This window comes from Scomber japonicus, chromosome 2 (assembly GCF_027409825.1).
Source record: "Scomber japonicus isolate fScoJap1 chromosome 2, fScoJap1.pri, whole genome shotgun sequence".
In the NCBI taxonomy this organism is placed as follows: domain Eukaryota; kingdom Metazoa; phylum Chordata; class Actinopteri; order Scombriformes; family Scombridae; genus Scomber; species Scomber japonicus.
The window spans coordinates 1,903,328-1,923,877 of record NC_070579.1 but is presented as its reverse complement, the minus strand read 5'-3'; the positions used below and the strand labels follow the sequence as shown (position 1 = coordinate 1,923,877).

At 40.0% G+C, this 20,550-nt stretch overlaps 1 protein-coding gene across 1 annotated transcript; it reads left to right on the top strand.

Moving 5' to 3' along the window:
* Window positions 1–1,432: 1,432 nt before the first annotated feature.
* On the top strand, window positions 1,433–13,417 carry pgap4 (post-GPI attachment to proteins GalNAc transferase 4). The gene is made up of 2 exons (XM_053337710.1): window positions 1,433–1,669; window positions 10,769–13,417. The coding sequence occupies exon 2, from the start codon at window positions 11,004–11,006 to the stop codon at window positions 12,186–12,188; it is 1,185 nt and encodes a 394-aa protein (XP_053193685.1). The 5' UTR covers window positions 1,433–1,669; window positions 10,769–11,003; the 3' UTR covers window positions 12,189–13,417.
* Window positions 13,418–20,550: the final 7,133 nt, after the last annotated feature.

The window sequence follows — 20,550 nt, the reverse complement described above, 5'->3', positions numbered from 1 at the left end:
CAAAAAGGACCTAAGGAAAACGCATGGACATACCTGTTGAAAAATAATTCTGAAAAATTCATCTTTTGGTCTTTTGACTCCAAATTTGGACTGCATGAAGCCAAGACCTGTGGCTGTGGCCTCATTGTGTCTATATCCTGCTGAGAGGTCCCTGACCCCTAACCCTGCCCCAGATTTCTACAGAGAGGACTCTAAGATAGTTAATGAACTCTGTTGGAAAGATTATATATTAATGACAGAACTATCTAAAGTACATTAAATCTGTTCAAATAAAAAAACATTTGAACCTGCAGCATAAGAGTTTATCCCATCTCTAACAGACAGGCTCACAAAGTAAAATGTAAAATGATTTTTTTTTTTAGGGGTGCTAAAATCAAATTTCGGGGGTCTTGAGTTCCCTTTAAAAAATATGTAAAAATCGCTACTGAGTGTGGACCAGATGTTGCAGCTGTGCAGGTTTTATTGTCACTATACAAGCCTGCACTATAAAATGCAGCAGTACTGTTGGTTACACTGAAGCATCACGTGCTCATGTAGTCAATGATTGGCCAGAACAGCTGATTAAACTCTGCAGAGCTTCAAGTCAACATCACGTTGACTCTGCTGCCATCTGCTGGTCCTACACGTCATCACAACTAATTCAATACAGCATGCAGTGTACACTAGTGTTTTATCTATATAATACTATTAATATAAATACTTAATACAGTTTCATGACAAGATACTTTATTCATCCCCTTAAGGAAATTCAGATATCCAGTAGCTCATACACACAAGCATAAATAAATAAATATAAAGACTTGAAGTTAAAAAATGAGGGTAAGAGCAAATTAAAAAGCGGCCCAAAAAAACTCAATAAATATGTAAGAAAATTACATGATAATTATATGATTGTGTGAGACAGTTGAGAGGAGGAACATATTGCACATTGTCCAGTACTGCAGTCTGATGGCTTTACTTTCAGAGGACAATACCTTTTCATTTATCTGCATTATTAAATATTAAACCAGCAGTTCCCACACTGCTTTAAATCAGTGTGTATTTGTTTCTCTTTGTCATATTTCAGATGTTTGTAGAGACATTTCCCCTCACATGGTTTCACATAAATAACTGTATGTCATAAAAGTCTTAATTAAGTGAAGGTACATTAGTATTGGAGCTAAATTGACTTAAAGTACTGAAATAAAAGTACTAATGTGGCCAATTTTCAGCAAAAATTGTGTTTTTACTTGTAGGTGTTGATATAATGTACTGGATTCATATGTAGATAAGCGTCAGAATTGCAAAAAGTGTCCTACATGACCCTAAATGACCCTATTTGTAGTGTTCCCAGGTCGCGCAGCGCCCTCTGCAGGCCAGCAGCAGTAGTGTATTTCCCTGCAGCCTGTATTGGCAGTATTACGGTATTTTCTTTCATCATTCCTGGCGCCTGTAGTAGATACAGTACGGTGTTTTCTCTGTGCATTATTTCCTGGCACCTGTAGTTGGAGTATAACGGTATTTAAGTGCGGGTTATTCCCCCGCGCCTGTATTCAGAGTATTACGATATTTAAGTGCGCATCAGTGGCCGGCGGTGCCGTAATGGAGCCGTGCGCTCTGTCACCAGACCTTTGATTTTTTAGGACATGGCAGCCATCATCTCTCTCCAGCTGCAGCTCTCCAACTCTCCGTGAGTCTCCTTGTTTTCTTCTCTCCGTCCTCCACAGCCCGGTCCTTTAGCCTGGCGCCTAGCCGCCCGCAGAGCCTCCGTTAACGGGGAGATTCCTCGTGACTCTGCGGTGGTTGACTGTTTGAGTGGAAGTGAACAGACACGCTGAGAGACAACAGCTGTGTGTCTCTCTGTGTGTGTGTTTGTGGTTGTGTGGTTGTGTGTGTATGTGTTCAGTCTGACTCTCACTGTTTAAATGAGTATGTGGTTAAATGCAGTGTGTGTTTCTTGAGAGCAGAGATCAGACTTTATATCGCAGCTCTTCCTTCTTCCTTCTTTATATGCAACTATGAGTCAATAAGTAAACATGCTTCCGTTACAGAGCAGCACGGTTCTTTTTCTAGGGCCTGTAAATGTCCTTATTATTATAATGTTTTATTATAGAAAACACCTCAACACAGCCTGAGGAAGGTGTAAAACATGTTCATTTAGTGTAGTGTTGCTATCACATGTGAATTTGGACTTTGGTCTTTTGGTGCTGCAGCAGTAAATGATCTGCATGTGAAAGTAAAAAGTCAGAGCGCAGATATGAAAAGGCCTACTGGTGGTTCAAACTTACGTGACTCAAAGCCAGCAACGTCTGACGGTCAGTTTCATTTTAAAAGAAACTAAAACATGAAAATCTAAATAACTCGAGATTTTAATGTCTCTGTGTCTGAGACAGCTGATGTTACAGGAGTGGTAAACAGTTTAAATGAGGTAAAGTCAGGTTTATATTGATATATCAAGCTGTAGATGATGTGCATGTGAAAGTAAAAAGTCAAACCACAGATATAATGAGGCCTAGTTTCATGGTTCAAGCAACGTCTGACTGTCAGAGTTTCATTTAAAAAGAAACATTAACGTGCATGTACGTTTCCTGTAGAGCAGTAAAGGGTTAAATGATCTGTTATATGAGCCATATAAGGTAAAGTCAGGTTTATATTGATACATCAAGCTGTAGATGTTTGTCTTAAATAATGTGACTCATGTTCTTCTCTGCTGTGGCTTCATCATTATTTCATTTATTTACATATAAAGATAAATGTGTCAGTGTTACTCCTGTTTGTTAAGATGTTTTGAAACCTATAAAGTGAATTTTACATAATAAAGACAACGAGATGCCATAAAGACGGCAACAAAACCAGACAATGATCGGACAGGCATCACAATAATCTATCAGGGATGAAATGAAGACAAGTTTAAGTAATAGTTAGGAATAGTTAGGAGTTCTGTTAGGAAAATGTAAGAAAATATATTTTTATCTCATTATTTTCAAATGTGAAGCAGCACTGTTGGAGAAAACACAAGATATAATGAGCTAATCTAATAGCTGATGTAGATATGACTAACCCTAGAGATGATGAATAATGATATTCAGCATGCATGATGTCATCAGTATTGGACCACAAAGGCCTCTATTCAGTTAAATACCAGCGTCAGCCCAAAAAATGAACAACCTGGGGTCTTGTTCATTCCTACGAAACTTCAGTGAGAGTAAAACGGCTCAATCGTGCGGCTCTTCTGGACTTTAGAAACGTTGATCGGACTTAATGGATCAAATTCAGAGGTCAGAAAAATGTATCTTCTGATTTACAGTCGTCTCTTTCTCAGTGTGAGTCTGTGGTGAAGTGTTTTTGGGTCCAGTGGTGTCATGTGACATTATATTGACGCAGTTTGGCTGTTTTCTCGAATTGGCGTCAAAACTCAACGTCTTGTGGAGTAATCCCAGAAACTATTGCTACTGTTGCAGCATTACAGTATAATAATGTTATTCTCTGAACTTACTAAACTGTTCCAGCTGTTCTATTATTTGCCTTTTAACCACTTTGTCCTTATATCTGCATTTCTGATGATTATTGATCAAACATCTCATGGTGTAAATATTTTGTGAAAGCTCCAACAGTCAACCTCACAGTATTGTTGTAATATTGATATCGAGGCATTTGGTTAAAAATATTGTTATATTTGATTTTATCTATATGGCCCAGCTCTAGTCTGTAATGCTAACGGTTATATTCAACATTTAACAGTGTTTTATTGTTCTGGTAATACAAGCTAACGTTAGTAGTAGTGGAACGGTTCATTAAAAAATCCGTCCTCTTCAGTACGCTTGTCACTAGAGTTGTTGATACCAGTATCAGAAATGCGTCCGATACTGCCAAAAATGCTGGCATCGGTATCGGCGAGTACTGGAGTTAGAAATAGGAATCTATACTGGTTAGCTCCGTTAGCTCTGACACAGTTCTTCTTCGCTGCTCTTAAAACGGTAGCACTGTGCTGCTGTTTTAGAGGAGCGAAAAAGAACTGATCACCTGACGCCTGACACCAAGGAGCTAACGTTATCGGTATCGGGAGGGAAAAAATGGTATCAGAACATCTCTACTTGTCACAGTTTGTGATGCAGCATGTGTATCGTTTGGTTGGTTCGGTTCATGACGCACAACGTTAGCCTCGTACCAGAAACCCAGTGAAGGTTGTTTTCTCTCATTTGGCATGAGGAGGAGGCATTGAGCATTGAGCGCAGACAGGAGGCCCAAAGTTTCCTTCTCCTGTGTGGAAGCGTTCTGGTTTTAGTGTTACGATGATGACTGCGTTAAAAAAACTGGTGGACAAAACTGTGACTGAGTAGAAACAGTGTCCAACACGTGTTGCTTATGCTAGCAGCAACACTTAGCATATGTTAGCTCATCTATGGAGACACGAGGAGGAAAGAGTCGGGGAGGAAAGGAAAGGCAAGTTTATTTGTATAGCACAGTTCATACACTGGGTCATTCAGAGTGCTTTACAGAAGCTGGAAACACATAAAAAGTACAACATTTAAACATTATTAGGAGAAAAAAAACCTCACTCGGTATGTTCTTGAGCAAAGAAAGGATCTATTGATAGAAGTTCAAGGAAAGAATAAAACATAAGTAGATTAATAAGTAAAGATTGGGATAAGAACAGATGAGTTTTAAAGTTAAAAAAATTAATTAAATAGGGTTAGCAATAAAAAGCAGCAAGTAGGTATTGAATTTAAGAGAACGCTGCAGTAAACTGTAATAATAATAATGATAAAGCTGATTTAAAGGAGCTGACGGTTTGAGCAGACCTCAGATCTACAGGAAGTTTGTTCCACAGACAAGGAGCAAAGTCACTAAATGTTTCATCACTTTGTTTGGTTCTTGTTCTTGTGAAACAGCAGCTTGGTTCTAGATGAGCTGAGGGGTCTGGACGCTTCGTAGGGAACTAACAGATCTAGCATGTAGTTTGGTCCAAGACCGTTCTGTGTTTGTAGACCAGCATTAAGATTTTAAAAGCCAGTGTAGTGATCTGAGGACCGGGGGAATATGGTCCAGTTTCCTGTTTGTAAGGACTCTGAATCAGCTGCAGACCTGTAGAGACACTGTTACAGTTATCTAACCTGCTGATAATGAATGCATGAGTAAGTCTTGTTTGGACAGAAAACCTTTTAAGTCTATCTATCTGTTTCAGGTGATAGAACATTTGGTGATAAGCTTTTAGATGTTTGTTAAAGTTCAGGGGCCTGTTTCAGGAAGCAGGTTTAACTAACTCTGAGTTGAAACCTTAACTCTAGGTTGACCAACTCTGAGCTGTCAAACTCAGAGTTTTCACTAAACCTGCTTTCTGAAACAGGCCCCAGGTCCGAGTCAATAATTACACCAAGATGTCTGGCTTGACTTGTAGCTGTCACTGATCTTTGACCTTTCACTTTTGGGGTCTATCTTTTCTGCATTTAGCTGGAGAACGTTCTGGCACATCCACTCATTGATTTAACAAATACAGTTACTCAATGAAAGTAAGGGACTGTAGTCATGTGGTCATAATGAAATAAAGAGTTGTGTGCCATCTGCATAGGTATGATAGGAGATTTTGTAATGTTCCATAATCTGAGCTAGAGGTAGCATACAGATGTTGAATAGAAGCTCGCTCAGACTCATAGTTATGAAGCAGTGCAGGTGTTAATGTATCCTTTATATTTCAGTCAGTTCAGTGTTTGTTTGCTGTTTGAGTGGGAAAACCTGTTCTTCTAATTAAGATTTAATTAAGGTTTATATTCGGACCGAGAAGGCAAACAGCTGATAACCTTTTTGCTATAAATAAATGAGAAGCATGTTTTAAATGAAGCGATGTTTTCCTTCGTACTGTTCCACAATCTCACTTAGCTTTAATTTAAGCTTGTTACAACGATGTTTCTCATGTCAGACGGCCTCATTCTTTCAGTTTTTGCGTGATTACGACATGTCTTTAAGAATATCAGATTTATAAAAATACCATAGATGGTGGATTGTAAACGTAACATTGTCGATAGCGTTGGTAGAACCATCTGCACCATCACATCGGCAGCAAGGGAAGAACCGAAGAGGCTGGAAACCCTAAAAAGGAGAACAACCGAGGTTTGTAATGTTATTTAATTATATTCATACTCATCCTGCATGATATTAACAATACCAATACAACACTCAGTGGTACAGAAACAGAAGAGTAAGAGTGCTACGTGGAACTATTTGATAATGATTTTAATTATGCAGCCCATACATCAATGGAGAGAGTAGACAGGAGTCCAGGATGTCTTGTATTAAAAAGGTTTATTTACTCCATGAAGGAGAAACGAACGAATGATCAGTACACGTTATATGCCCTGATGCTTCCTTCAATTCTCCGGGGATAGACTTAAACCACACAGATAGACTTTAAACTACACATATAGACTTTAAACTACACATATAGACTTTAAACCACACTGATAGACTTTAAACCACACAGATAGACTTTAAACCACACAGATAATGCCACAGGTTGAGCCATGCCCAAATATGGTCAGATCCAACACATCTATAATATACACAATTTAGTCTACTGGTCTATAGACGAAACATTGCTTAGACCTTACTCAGGACCTTTGTCCTACATCCAACAGTATATCAAACCTCTGACTCCAGTTGCCTCTACCCCATTCAGGGAAAACAGTCAAACACATATCTGACCTCGGCTGCCATAGCAACACTATCAGACGCCTCCTGTTTTCCTCAAAAGGAGCAGACTCACTGCTTACCACTATCTCAAAGGGAGACAGTGTCTAACCCTATCATTTGGTGAGGCCTTGCTATGACCACAAAGCCTAGTTTGACCCAGTGCTTATTAATGATGGAAAGTTCCCTAACAATATTGAATTAATAGTAAAGATGGAGCTCTTTGTCTAAGGGCTGAAACAACATTGAAAATAAGAAAACACCAAGGCACTCATTCCTAGAAAAGATCAAATGCCTTTTATTTTAAGGGCAGGACATGTTAAAGACTGACTTCTAAGTGTTTCAGCTAAGGAGCCTTTATCAGGAAGTGAGCAATGAATCTGCAGCAAGTCAGGTTAAACAAACATGTGGCCTCCTACAGGTGTGGACAATCAATAATAACTCAGAGGTGTTTAGATAGCAGCGCTGTGCTTTATGTTACTGTAGTCTGAACAGGGTTAGTCACTGAAAACATCAGCAACACTTACAGATTATAATACTCTGTAGACCAGTATCGTGCAGCCATATTTAGACTTTTATTTTATGTTTTTTGTTGTCGAGCCGACTGTTCCTATTCTGCACTGACATTACAATATTTCTAACATATCATGAAACTTAAAACTTAAGAAGCGTTCTCAGTCTAATCTGATGATCTTTTCTTTACACAGACAGTTTACCAGTGAAGTGAACTCCTTGAGAACACATCGGTGAGGTTGTAGTTGCCCCTCCTTTTGCTGCAGTGCCAGGAGTGCCAGGAGAGCCAGGAGAGCCAGGTCTACCTGTATGAACACGTCTACAGACTGGGAGAAGAAATGCTGATAACCTTACACAGCCTGGAAGAAGCTTTTGATTTGAATTGAATTAAACTTTATTGTCTGACAAAGTGGGAAATTAGTTTAGTTTAGTTTATTTGGATCCCCATTAGCTGTTACCCAGGCAACAGCTACTCTTCCTAGGGTCCATGTAAAATAAATACAACCAATTACATTACAATTACAATATAACATAAATGCATACCTAAATAGAGTGCCCCCCCCCCCTTTTTAAAACAGTGACTTCAAATTTCGTACAATTCCATTAAAACCAGCTTACATCATTGGTATCAAAACACACAAATGATTAATTGTTAATTGATTGATGGGAAATAAGTCTTCAGCTTCTTCCATTACATTAAAAATACAAACAATACACATCATATCATGAAGAGTTAAAAAAACATACAAAAGACCAGTTAAAAGATCATAGTGCATTCATTTTACCTGTTTTTAGGCAGTACTGGGAGGACTTTACAGTATTTAGCTAAACCAGGGCGCCTGGAGATGATAACTGGAGTATTGTTATATACTACCTGTAGACATTTCATCTATTGGCTGCATGGCTCTTTAGGTACTGGTGTGCTTTCCCCACTACACTGGTTTCACACCTGGCCTCCGAGTTTCCTTCCAGACCATCTGAAATGTTCTCACAGTACCTGAAGTACTCACACACCTGTCTGTTCATCATCAAGGCCTCAAATCATTTGGTCTGTATTTGGTATTTTTCTGTTTATATACTTGTTCTACATATTTTCTATATTTATGTAGTTGATGCATAATTGTAAGATTTAGTTTGTATATTCAAAGTTGAACTGAATAAAAGATATTCCTCAGATGTACATATTGTCTTTATTGTAATACATATACAACATAAACTATAACTATGCCAGTTCTTCCCTGCATATTGTGTCAGCATATTATCATTACCAGCTCTGCTTATGGAAGCTGTAATAAACCAGTTTGAACCACATAGTTAAAATGTCAAAAACAACAATTACACTCCTGTTTAAATAAATCTGAAATCTGACAGAAACATTTGTGCCCAACCTTTTCAAAGGAGAAGACAAACATGCAGCTTTTACTGTTCAAACAGACGGACAGTTTGACAGATTACTCTCTATTGTTGAGTTGACACAAGAATCTGTTGAGACATGAGTGTGTTCAAACAGAAAAAAAAGCAGCGTGATTAAATTTATCCCTTCACCCTCCAGCAGTGAAATAGCTGCACGTGGCCGTAGCATTTGTGACGCATTGTAGGAGAGCGTGACCCACACCCTGAAAGCAAAGCGTCTCAGCTGGCCTGTTGACTCTGGGCTTGTCCGAGCAGGAACAACACCGATGACTCACTTCCACTGCTGCAGGAGCCCAGTGCAGAGCAGCTGCTGCATGGAGACTGATTCTGTTGGCAGTGCCATGACACAGTTATACATGTGGAAATAATGCTGTTTAACTAGAGAGCTCCAGGGTTTGTTAATACGCTGCAAAGGCTCATAAATGTGCTTCACTTAGCTTGGAATTTGGGATATCAGTGAATGCTTATCAGCAAATTGTGTTTAATCTACTCCAGTACTTGTTACTGCTGGCCACTCACAACCAAAATACATACTGGGGGGAGGGGGGGGGCTTGCAATTGATAGGAGCTTATCATACCACACTGATAATGTACATCCAGCCAAGCATGCAGGATTGAAAGGCATGCAGCTTGATACTTTTCTCCACTATTCTCCATTTCTATTTCAACAGAAGACCAGAATTACACATTAAAGATTATTACATGGCAACACAACAGCTCAGTCCTATAATGTACTAATGTCTGAAATATGTTGCCACACTTTACCTGAAGCAGAGATATTTATGTTTGTCCTTCTGCCAACTTACTGACGATCAGCAAAATATCCCAGTGTTTTGCATGTCAATATTGTCTTTTATTGTTTTATTATAGAAATTGCAAATGAAAAGGATTTTTTTCCATTGGGGACATGATTTGCATTGGGGGAAAAAAGGTCATGAATTGCAATATATTGCAGCGTATGGCAACAATATTGTATGGTGACAATATGATATCGTGGAGCCTCTGGTGATTCCAACCATAATGTCCACTAAAGCAGGGACAAACTAAACATACTTTATCATTTAGGTTCAATACTTGCATGTCTTTGATAGAAATTAAAACCTTTGTACTTAGTGGCACACAATGAAACCCCCCTGACCGTAGGTAGGTAGGTAGGTAGGTAGGTAGGGGGATGGATGGATGGATGGATAGATGGATAGATACGTCAGGGTGAAGGTATAGCCAATACCATGGAAGCTGTTTTTTGGCACCATGCCTCATTAATTGTATCTGCCTTGGTCTGGGTCTGTGAAGTGTGGATTAATTTAATTTTAGTATGTTTTAATAATCTTTTCACCACGTGTGTTCATGCATTATATTAGATGAGTCATTCCTCATGAGGATTAGGGTTAGGGGTTTTACGATGTGGGACTGTGCATCTGTGCAGATCTCTGCTATCTTTATCTCTGATGTCAGTTTAACAGTCTGGATAAAACCCTCCTTCACATGATAACAGAGCTCCAGGATGTCTGCCTCTTGTCTGTGGTGGCAACATGAATGATCTTCTGGTATTTTCCATGGTAGTGTAGCTGCAGTGTTTTGCATGACGGCTTGGAGATTTCCTCAATCTGCTGAAAAGGCATAAAAATAAAATACAGTCGCACTGCCATTGCCTTATCTGTTCAACAATGATATAATATAGTAAACAAACATTTAAGCTACATACAAGGACCACAACTTGAAGCCAAACAGCTTGATATTGATATGATATATGATAAATTGTGTAGCAACAGTGAAAATTAGGGTTTATTTGGTTGAATTAAGTTAGATTATTTTTCCTTTTTTATAGTTTAGGTGGAATAGCTGGGTGCAACATTCATCTTCCTCATCTTTTGTTTGTTTCCACTGAGGTCTCCTTCTCCTTTTGAGTTTTTAACTAATGATTTAAAAATAAATATAATCGTTTTAATGGTGAATATTAAAGTCAAGTGTCATTTTCATATGTTTCTATCGGTTTCTACCTGTGTGTTAGAGGGACCGCAACAATCATTATTACAATCTATGAGTGCAAGCGTGGTAGTCTTCTCTGTATCAGCAATCAGCTAAAATGAGTTAGAAAGTATCAGATATCAGCAGAAAATCCAATATCATGCATCACTAAATATTATTGATTGAACTCTGGTGTCATTTCTCTCCACAGACTGCAGAACAGAAACAGACGACCAGGGCCGGGCTGAAATACTCACGTCTCCGTTTACAACAAGAACAAGTGCCAAAACTCCAGATATGACTTCACTCCAGTTTCATCAGGTTTCACCACTGCATGCTGAGACGCTGTAGATGTTGAGCTGTTCTCAGTCTGGTAAAACCCCCCTCCTTCATCAGTCGTCTGACGTCCTTCTGCCACTGGGTGGTTCCACCCAGCTGAGTCACCGATGCCTCGATGGAAAGCCTTCTTCAGTCAGTATTTACGATGGTCGAGCACCGTCACTCAAGCCCTCGTCCTGGCCGTCATCACTTTTTGTGTGGTTCTGCCTCTGTCCTGCCACCGGCTGCTTTACTCGTACTACTTCATCAAGTCCATGTACCTGGACTCCATGAGCGAGGAAGTCCTGCGGGAAAGCCTGGACCGAGGTCAGGACGCTCTGCGCTTCTGGCAGAGCACTTCCAACGTGGTGGCTTCCAGATTCAGCGACATTGCCCAGCATCCTGAGCTGCTGGTTACCGTGGTGACCGCCAGGCGGAGCGAGGGGCGGGACTTCCACTACCTGCTTCAGGTGATGAGGCGGCTGAGCAACCTATTGGGAGGCTGCGGGGAGCGGCGGTGTGCAGAGGTTCTGGTCTGTGACGTGGAAAATGGCCCGTATGAAAACCAGGACGCCAAGCTGTTGGAGCGCCACTTCCGGGTGATTCGGCGATCACCTCTGGAGCGGCAGAGGAACTCTCTTAACACCTTTGAGAAGGAGAAGAGGGATTACGTCTTTTGCCTGCGGAAAGGACGGGAGCTGGTGAAACCCAAACACATGGTGGTCCTGGAGGATGATGCGTTGCCAAAAGAGGACTTTTTCACAGTGGTGAAGGATTTGCTTTCACGTCGCTTCTCTCTCCAGACTCTTTACGTCAAGCTGTATCACCCTGAACGACTGCAGCGCTACTGGAACCCTGAACCCTACCGCATCCTGGAGTGGGTTGGACTCGGGATCATCGGAGCCACAGCCCTCCTCCTCACCTTTCCTTATTGGAATCCTTGTTCTTTCTCCTTCACGCTGTCAGCCACCCACTTTGTCTTCTTCATGCTTTACTTCATGGCTGCTGCTGAGTTGGTGGGGCGACACTACTTCCTGGAGGTGCGTCGACTTTCCCCACAGTTCTACGCCGTCTCTCCGGCCACCGAGTGCTGCACGCCGGCCATGCTGTACCCCGGCAATGCCTCTCTCAGGGTGGCCGAGTACCTGGACGCCTCATTCTGTGTCAAAGGAAACGCCAAAGACATGGTTCTGTATCGGATGGCCAGAACGATCCCTGGGGAAAGTTCTCACAGCGTGGAACCCAACCTCATCACTCACATCGGGGCCTATTCGTCAGTCAGGCCGAACCCACTCAGGCCCAGACTCCTCTGACACGGAGCAACCAGGAGGATTTAATCATGTTCCTCCTCACATGGTTCAGTGTTTTTGAGTTTTTTTGTGCCATGTTACCTTCTGGATTCTTTCTATCACAGCGAGTGTTGGTTGGTTTGGTCATTTGCAAGTGAAACGTTGTCAAGGCAACAAGGTGAAAAGCAGGTTACGATTAGTTGAAACGTATTTTTAGATTTAAAAATTCAACTAAACTTTCTCTTATCATTTGAAAGACAACATATCAGTCTGTTACAGGTCTCACTATAGAGTTTTTACCTCTTGTAGCTACTTCTACACATATACAGGTGAAGCATTAAACATTCCTAACAATGGTTTGGCTCTTCTGTGCCAACAAACGCAGCGATCCACAAACAAAAGACTGCGAGCTAGTAAACAAACTCCAAACAGTTCATTGTGGTTTCGGACAGAACTTTGCATCTTTTCATCAGCAAATCACCAAATCCTGTCTCACTGAGCTGTGATTGCAGTTTAAAACCGGACATAATCTCATTACCGTTGGAAAATATCATTGAATCAGTTTTTGGGCGGCTTTCATGTTTTTTCTACACTGCTGGAGGATCACACATGCTGCTGGACTGTTGGGATGTTTCTACTGCCTGTGCTAACGCTACTCCTCAGAAACCCATCAGACGCTGTCAAAACACATCATCATCATCATCATCCATCATCATCATCATCATCATCATCATCATCATCATCATCATCATCATCATCATCATCATCATCATCATCATCATCATCATCATCATCATCCACCTGTTAAACTTATTCAACATCTAGATTTTTACTCGTCAAGATGTCACATGGATAATGGTGAGATCTTTTAAAGGATGTGTTCACTGTTAGCTTAAGAGAAAAAAAAGGGTTGGGCTTCAATTGTATTTCACTGAATGTCTCCAGCACAGATTATCTTGAGCCATCACTGGTTTGCAAAGGGGCCGATTAACCAGACTTCAGCTAAAAGTTTAATTTAAGATACTATGACCTAAAGTGAATTTGCTATGGGAAATTAAAGCTAAGAACATACATTAGCTTTAGAGCACAACTCCATCCAAAATGGATCTAGTAAATGAAACCCAACTCTAAATATTATCTCCCATCAAGTATAATCATATCAGAAGTTCATTAAAAGATGTTTCCCAATGTGACGATCGATGTGGCCTTCCAACTAAAACCTCACAGATATCTTCATCCTCTCAGGTTGATAAGCCTTTTATTTCTATTGCCTATATTCATATTGGAAACAGGAAGTGATATGAAGGTTGAAAGACAGTGAGCACATCCTTTTAAAGGGAGTAATTGAAAAGGTTGATCTCAGTGTCTTTACAGTAGTTTCTGTCATTTCTGTGTGGATCAAACATTAGATTCATTCATTAACGTTTGAGGACAGATTACGATCGTAGTTTATTCGTAGTTTATTTTTGGCCTTGTAGCTTTTTTTGACATGCGTGTGTGTTTTTGTATTTTCATTATATCGACATCGGCCATCAGCCATCTCTGCAGGACAATGTGCTGCCACAGAGGACAGTAGCTGTTACAGTGCTGCTGTTGGAGGTTTGACGACCACAACAGAAACACAATCAGTGTTAATGTGATTTACAGACCAAACCTCCACACACACACACACACACACACACACACACACACACACACACACATACACACACGTTTTTACTACCTGGTGGGGACCCTGACTGGGTTCCAGCCTTTCTAAAGGGTCTAGAGATGTAATTTTTACTCCTAAATTCATCATAATTCTGTTTGGGAAAAAATGACTTAAAATAAATAAATCTCAAACCTGAATGTTGCCCCCCCCCCTCTTTGGAACCCGTAATGCTAACGTCTATTAGCATACAATTGACATCACTATTAGCTACAGCACAATTCATATTCAATATTTGAACAAATGTTGGGTCCCTAACCCAGGGGGCTAATTGCTAAGCTAATATGCTAATACGAAGCTAACATGCTAATATACACACTTACACACTTTGTCAGGAAAAGGTCCCCACACTGCAGTACCGTGTGTGACCTCTGGGGTTCACACACACAGTCAGGAAAACCAACCTTGTGGGGACCAGGCCTATCAGGAGGCTGTTTGCTATTGATTCCAATGTCCCCACAGGGTTGGTAATATATGAGGTTGCGGTCCCCACCAGGATAGAAAAACACACACATACACACACACGGAGCATTTATATCATATCAACCTTTCAACACAACAGTCTGACATTAAGAGTAAATGAACCGTTGGCCAAAGCCTCGATATTCAGTTTACGATATCAGTCGTTGTAATTTAGTTATTTCTGAAAAAACTCTTTTCTAGCCGTCAGTCGCTAGAATTACGACAGTCACTAGCAGACTCTTAAAAAAACTGCTAGCGACTGCTTTGGCTGCTTTGGCTTAAGAGCATTTTACGAATAAGAAACGTGATCATACTGCTGTAGATGTTTTACTGCTAGATCCGATATTTTGTCAAATAAATGACTATGTACGTTGTTACTGAACATTGTACTTGCCAACGATTTTAACGAACAACTGAAAAACAAGTTGAGAGAAAAACATGATTCAGCAGTTTTCAGTTTCTAGCTAAACATGTTTGCTAGTTGAATATATGAACGTCAATGCTAGCTAACAGCTGCCAAAACTCAACAGCTTCTTTTTCACATTATTTACTCGGCTAGCAGTTTCCCTCTGCTTCCAGTCTTTGTGTTTAGCTAAGCTAGGCTAAATGCTAAGCTAGGCTAAATGCTAACCCGTCTGCTTTTATATTTACTAAAATGTCAGACTGTTCATTTATCACCAACCGCTCTGTTTCACTGATTGTGCCTTTAACCGGTCTGACTCTAAAAATGGATCTAAAGATGATTTATTGCAATATTTAAGTTAATTATATATTTAACTAACTGCCTTCATGATTATTATTATTGTGCAAAATGCTAAAAAAAATAAATTGGATCTTGTACCAATTACAGGAAGTAGCTGCCAAATGTTGAGTTTTCAGATCAAACTGCTTCCTGTTATGAGAAATTAATAATATTTAAAAAATCAAATATAAACCGTTTGATTTAATATAACTTTAAATAATTAGCAGCAGCAAATGTAGCACGAACTAGCTAATGTCACTTTTTAATAAACGTACTATCAGTTCTTTAAGATAAGATATGAGTTCGTCTTTCGTTAAAATGGATGTCGAGAGTTTAACCCTTAAACAGGCCTTACGAGTTATGTCATTTGCACCTAAAGTAAGGAAGGAAGGAAAGGAAGGAAGGGAGGGAGGGAGGGAAGGAGGGAAGAAGGAAGGAAGGAAAGGAGGGAAGGAGGGAGGAAGGGAAGGAAGGGAGGAAGAAGGAAGGAAAGGAAGGATGGAGGGAGGAAGGAAGGAAGGAAAGGAAGGAGGGAGGAAGAAGGAAGGAAAGGAAGGAGGGAGGAAGAAGGAAGGAAAGGAGGGAGGAAGGGAAGGAAGGGAGGAAGGAAGGAAGAAAGGACAGAAGGAGGGAACATTTACCCTAACAGCTGAACTTAGATCTGAGGAAGGAAGGAAGGAAGGGAGGAACGAAGGAAGGGAGGAACGAAGGAAGGAAGGAAGGAAGGAAGGAAGGACAGAGGAAGGAAGGAAGGAAGGAAGGACCCGGGAGAACAACAGGAAGGTTAAAGAGTCTGTATCTCCTCGACACATTTAAAGGAATAGTTCAACATTTAGCGAACGTTAGATTTTATTCATATTTGCCTTAAAGTGCTTTTTTTTGTAAATAATTAGTTTTTTTTTTCGTGCTTTTATTTTGGTGAAAGTTTTAAATCATCTGACATGAGATTAAATTTATAAATGTTTAAATCGAGCGGCTCAGAAATGATTGTAAGAATAATTTATTACTGCTGCACTTTTATTAAAAATAGATTTATTAAATTTAAAAGTAGCAGATTGACCCCGTCTGACTGTTCCCTCCTTCCTTCCTTCCTTCCTTCCTTCCTTCCTTCCTTCCTTCCTTTCCTTCCCTCCTACCTTCCTTCTCTCCCTCCCTTCCTTCCTTCCTTCCCTCTTCCTTCCTTCATTTCCTTCCTCCCTTCCGCCCTCTCTCGTTCTCTCTTTCTTTCCTCCCCCTACCTTCCTCCCTTCCTTCTTTCCTCTGTCCTTCTTTCCTTCCTTCCTCTTTTCCTTTCCTCCCTCCCTCCCTCCTACCTCCCCTCCTCCCCTACCATCCCCCCTTCCTTCTTTCCTCTGTCCTTCTTTCCTTTCTCCCTTCCTTCTTTCCTCTGTCCTTCTTTCCATCCTTCCTTCCTTCCTTCCTCTTTTCCTTTCCTCCCTCCCTCCCTCATACCTTCCTTCCTCCCTTCTTTCCGTCTTCTTCCTTCCTTCCTTCTTTCCTTCCCTCTTTCCCTCCTCCCTCCCTCCCTCCCTCCCTCCTTTCCTTCCTTCCTTCCTTGACTCGAGGACAACAGGAGGGTTAATAAATGATCTCAGTATTATAATAATGTTCCATCTGAAGCAGAAATAAGTTTAAACATAATAATCAGATCAATAATCCCAGTATTATAGTATTTTATATTATTTTATTATATTTGTGCCAAATGAACCGATTCAGTGTGAAATATAGAAATTAATCTGATTTAAAGAATAAAGTGAATCTTGTTGCTTCCTTCAGAGTTTAATGTTGATTTATTTGATTTATTTCAGCCTTCCTCCCTTCCTTCTTTCCCTTCTTCCTCCCTCCTTTCCCTTCCTCCCTTCCTTCTTTCCCTTCTTCCTCCCTCCTTTCCCTTCCTCCCTTCCTTCTTTCCCTTCTTCCTCCCTCCTTTCCCTTCCTCCCTTCCTTCTTTCCCTTCTTCCTCCCTCCTTTCCCTTCCTCCCTTCCTTCTTTCCCTTCTTCCTCCCTCCCTTCCTCCCTTCCTTCTTTCCCTTCTTCCTCCCTCCTTTCCCTTCCTCCCTTCCTTCCTTCCTCCCTTCCTTCTTTCCCTTCTTCCTCCCTCCCTCCCTCCCTCCCTTCCTTCTTTCCCTTCTTCCTCCCTCCTTTCCCTTCCTTCCTTCTTTCATTGTCCCAGTATTATATTATTTTATTATATTATTATGTTTGTGCCAAATGAACCGATTCAGTGTGAAATATAAAATTTAATCTGATTTAAAGAATAAAGTGAATCTTGTTGCTTCCTTCAGAGTTTCATGTTGATTTATTTTATTTATTTGAAGGTTTGATGACGTTTGATTTCTAACATTTAAACGTTTGTGTTTCAGTGAGATTAAAACTTCCTGCTGACCTGAGATGTTTCAGATCAACTCTCTCTCTTCTTTTTAAAGCAACAGAATATATTTAATCCTTTTCAGCTGCTATTTAACTCATAATGTTCATGTGAATGACGATACCAGTAACAATCTAAGTCATGAGTCCTTAAAGTCCTTCATTAGAGCCCATCATGTTAATAGAAGCATTAAATTGAATAAAATGTCTCCACTGCTTTACATTTAAAGTATATATTTTTGGGGCTTTTTTGCCTTTAATGTACAGGGTAGTAGAGAGAGACAGGAAACTGGAGGCAGAGAGAGGGGGAATGACACGCAGGATAAGACCACTCGGAGCGGGATTCGAACCGGGGTCGTCTGCAGTGAGGACTGTAGCCTCAACACATGGGGCTCTACCCCCCACTGCTTTACATTTAAATGATGATGAAGATTAATGCAATCCATAACGCGTTATTTTGTTTTAATGGCATTTTAATGTTTTAGCCTTTTTGTCCCTTCTACTCCCCCGTAGACGGCTCCTCTAGCTGTAGCGCTATGCTTTGAAGTGGCCTCCTGCAGTAAACCTACCGCGCTGATGGAAAGTAAGAGAGCTACTGGACTTTTGAACGGCTTGTTTAACTTTAAAACACTTCCAGACGCTTCAGTTGACAAGTCAAAAGTAAAATGCAACCTGTGTCAAACGGAGTTTAACTACCACCGGAGTACGTGGAGTTTGAGTTAGCACCTCCACGCTAAACACCCAGGTGCAGCCAAGCCAGCCTCAGCTCCACCAAAGGACCATTTTGGAGTGTGGGAGTCGCAGCAGAGCCGTGATTGATTCCCAGTTAAGACACTCTGGTAAGAAATGCTTTACATTATGGGCTTAAAACTGCCTTCAAATGGAAAATAACAGGATTTTAAACATGACATTCAAAACGCCATTAATCACGATTAACTATGGAAATTCTGAGATTAATCTCGATTAAAAAAATTAATCGTTTGACAGCCCTAGTTTTTACACAAATGAATTTAAAAGTCTTTATTATTCATATTTATTAAGTCTTGCATCATATTTTCTATCTCTGGGTGTAAAAAGGATCGATTGATGGGAGACCTTTAGATTCCCAGATTTAGCCAAACTTCCCAATCTGGCAAACATACTGGAATCACTGGTTTTACCCTCTCAGTAATCTGATCTGAGTTCAGCTCTACGCCTCTGTCTCCTCTCTGCATTAGATAGTCAGTCATGTTCTGCTGATCAGAGATGTAACGTGGATGGTTTCTAGTTGATATTAATAATAGTCTCTTCTTCCTTCCTTCCTCCTTCTCTCTTTCTTTCCTTACTCCTCTTTCCCCTTCCTTCCTCCTTCCTTCTTTCCTCTCTTCCTTATTTCTTCTCTTCCTTCCTCCCTCCTTTCCCCTTCCTTCCTTGACTCGAGGACAGCAGGAGGGTTAAAGATATGCAACCTTTGTTGTCATGGCAACATGAGCAAGATGAAGTCGATTAGAGTTTCTAAATGTTGGTTTAGCTCTACTCTGTTGATCCTTGTTGACTCTGAACTAAACTATTTCTGAATGAAAGAAAGAGTTCATGCTTCAGAGCAAAAGACAGAACCACACCTCTGCACTCTGGATGTTACAACAATAAGAGTCTAAACATTTCTCTGAGTCTTCATTCTTTCCTTCCTGTTAAATAAACTCTCTGAGCAGTAAATCCAGATTCCAGACTCTAACTCATCGTCACCATCAGCTGTGGAGTCATGTGACCAGACTGTGTTTTATTCTATAGAGGAACATTTGAAGGTTTTAGACATGGAGACACTCAGCATGGAGACAGTCTGGAGGTTAAATGTAAAGAGAAAAGGTTCAGACACTCTGTTGGTGATTTTGGTTTGAACATCAGATTGAAAAGTTTATTCTTCTTTCTTTCTATCCGGTCTGGATTAAGCTGCTTCCTTTTCTTCTTCTTCTTCTTCTTCTTCCTTCTTTCATTGTCCTAACCAGTAGAGCCGGTTCATCTTTAATCACCTCAAACTGTTGATCCTCAATGACTCAGCTGATTCTGGCTCAGAGAGAATAAGCTCCGAGCCAGAATCAGCTGGTTGGACGTTTAACACATAAAATTAACTTCTACATAACGTTGTTAAGATCGAGATTAAAGATGAAAGATTAAAGGGTTAGGGTTTCTTTATTAATCTGGAACTCTAAACCTTGTCAGTGTTTTAGAGTTTTTACTGACTTTAGTTTAACTGCATATTTTCTCTTTTATCTCCACTTCATTGTAAACGAGGCTTAAATTACATTTATACATTATTATTATTATTATTATTATTATTATTATTATTATTATACCAATACATTTACATTTATTTAAACTTGTGTTGATTTTCTTTTCTGTTCTCTGAAGTTCAAATCACAGTTTCAGTTTCTTCACGTCGGGTTTATTTAAAATAATAAACATGGATGGGAGTCTCCAAATCTGCGTTCAGGCAGAACCGTTGTCATGACAACCGATGAGGGTGAGGTGACCGATGAGGAAGTGAAAGAGATTATTAAACAGGTTTGTTCACATGTTCAACTAATAGATTTAAATATAGAGAGAGAAACAGTGATGACGTCCGTCTGGTTTCCTGCTTTGACATAATAAAGTTCAGACATGAATCATGATGTTTGTTTTTACTCCTCAGAGCTGAAGCACCTGCAGCTGAAGCACAAAAAATAAAACAACGAGCTGCAGTAATCAGTCTGCTGTACATGAAGGAACAAGCGCTAAGTACTGTGACTCTCTGCCTCAGCATCTCTCAGTCTATCATTTCCTGTTTACTGTCTATAAACTCCTCCATGGTCTCACTACAGATCCCAATCAATCAACCAATCAATCAACCAATCAATCAATCAATCAATCAACCAACCAACCAATCAGTCAATCAATCAGCTATAAAGCAGCTTTCATACAGACTGGTGTGGTTCTTCTTATTATCATTCTCTAGTTTTATCTCCTATTTCTTTCTTTTGTCTTTTTAATCTATTTTAACCATTTTTTAAATTTTTCTCTTATTCTCTCTTATTACTTAATACTTTATTTACATGTTTTAAGCATTTTATCATTTTTATTTTCTCTTTCAA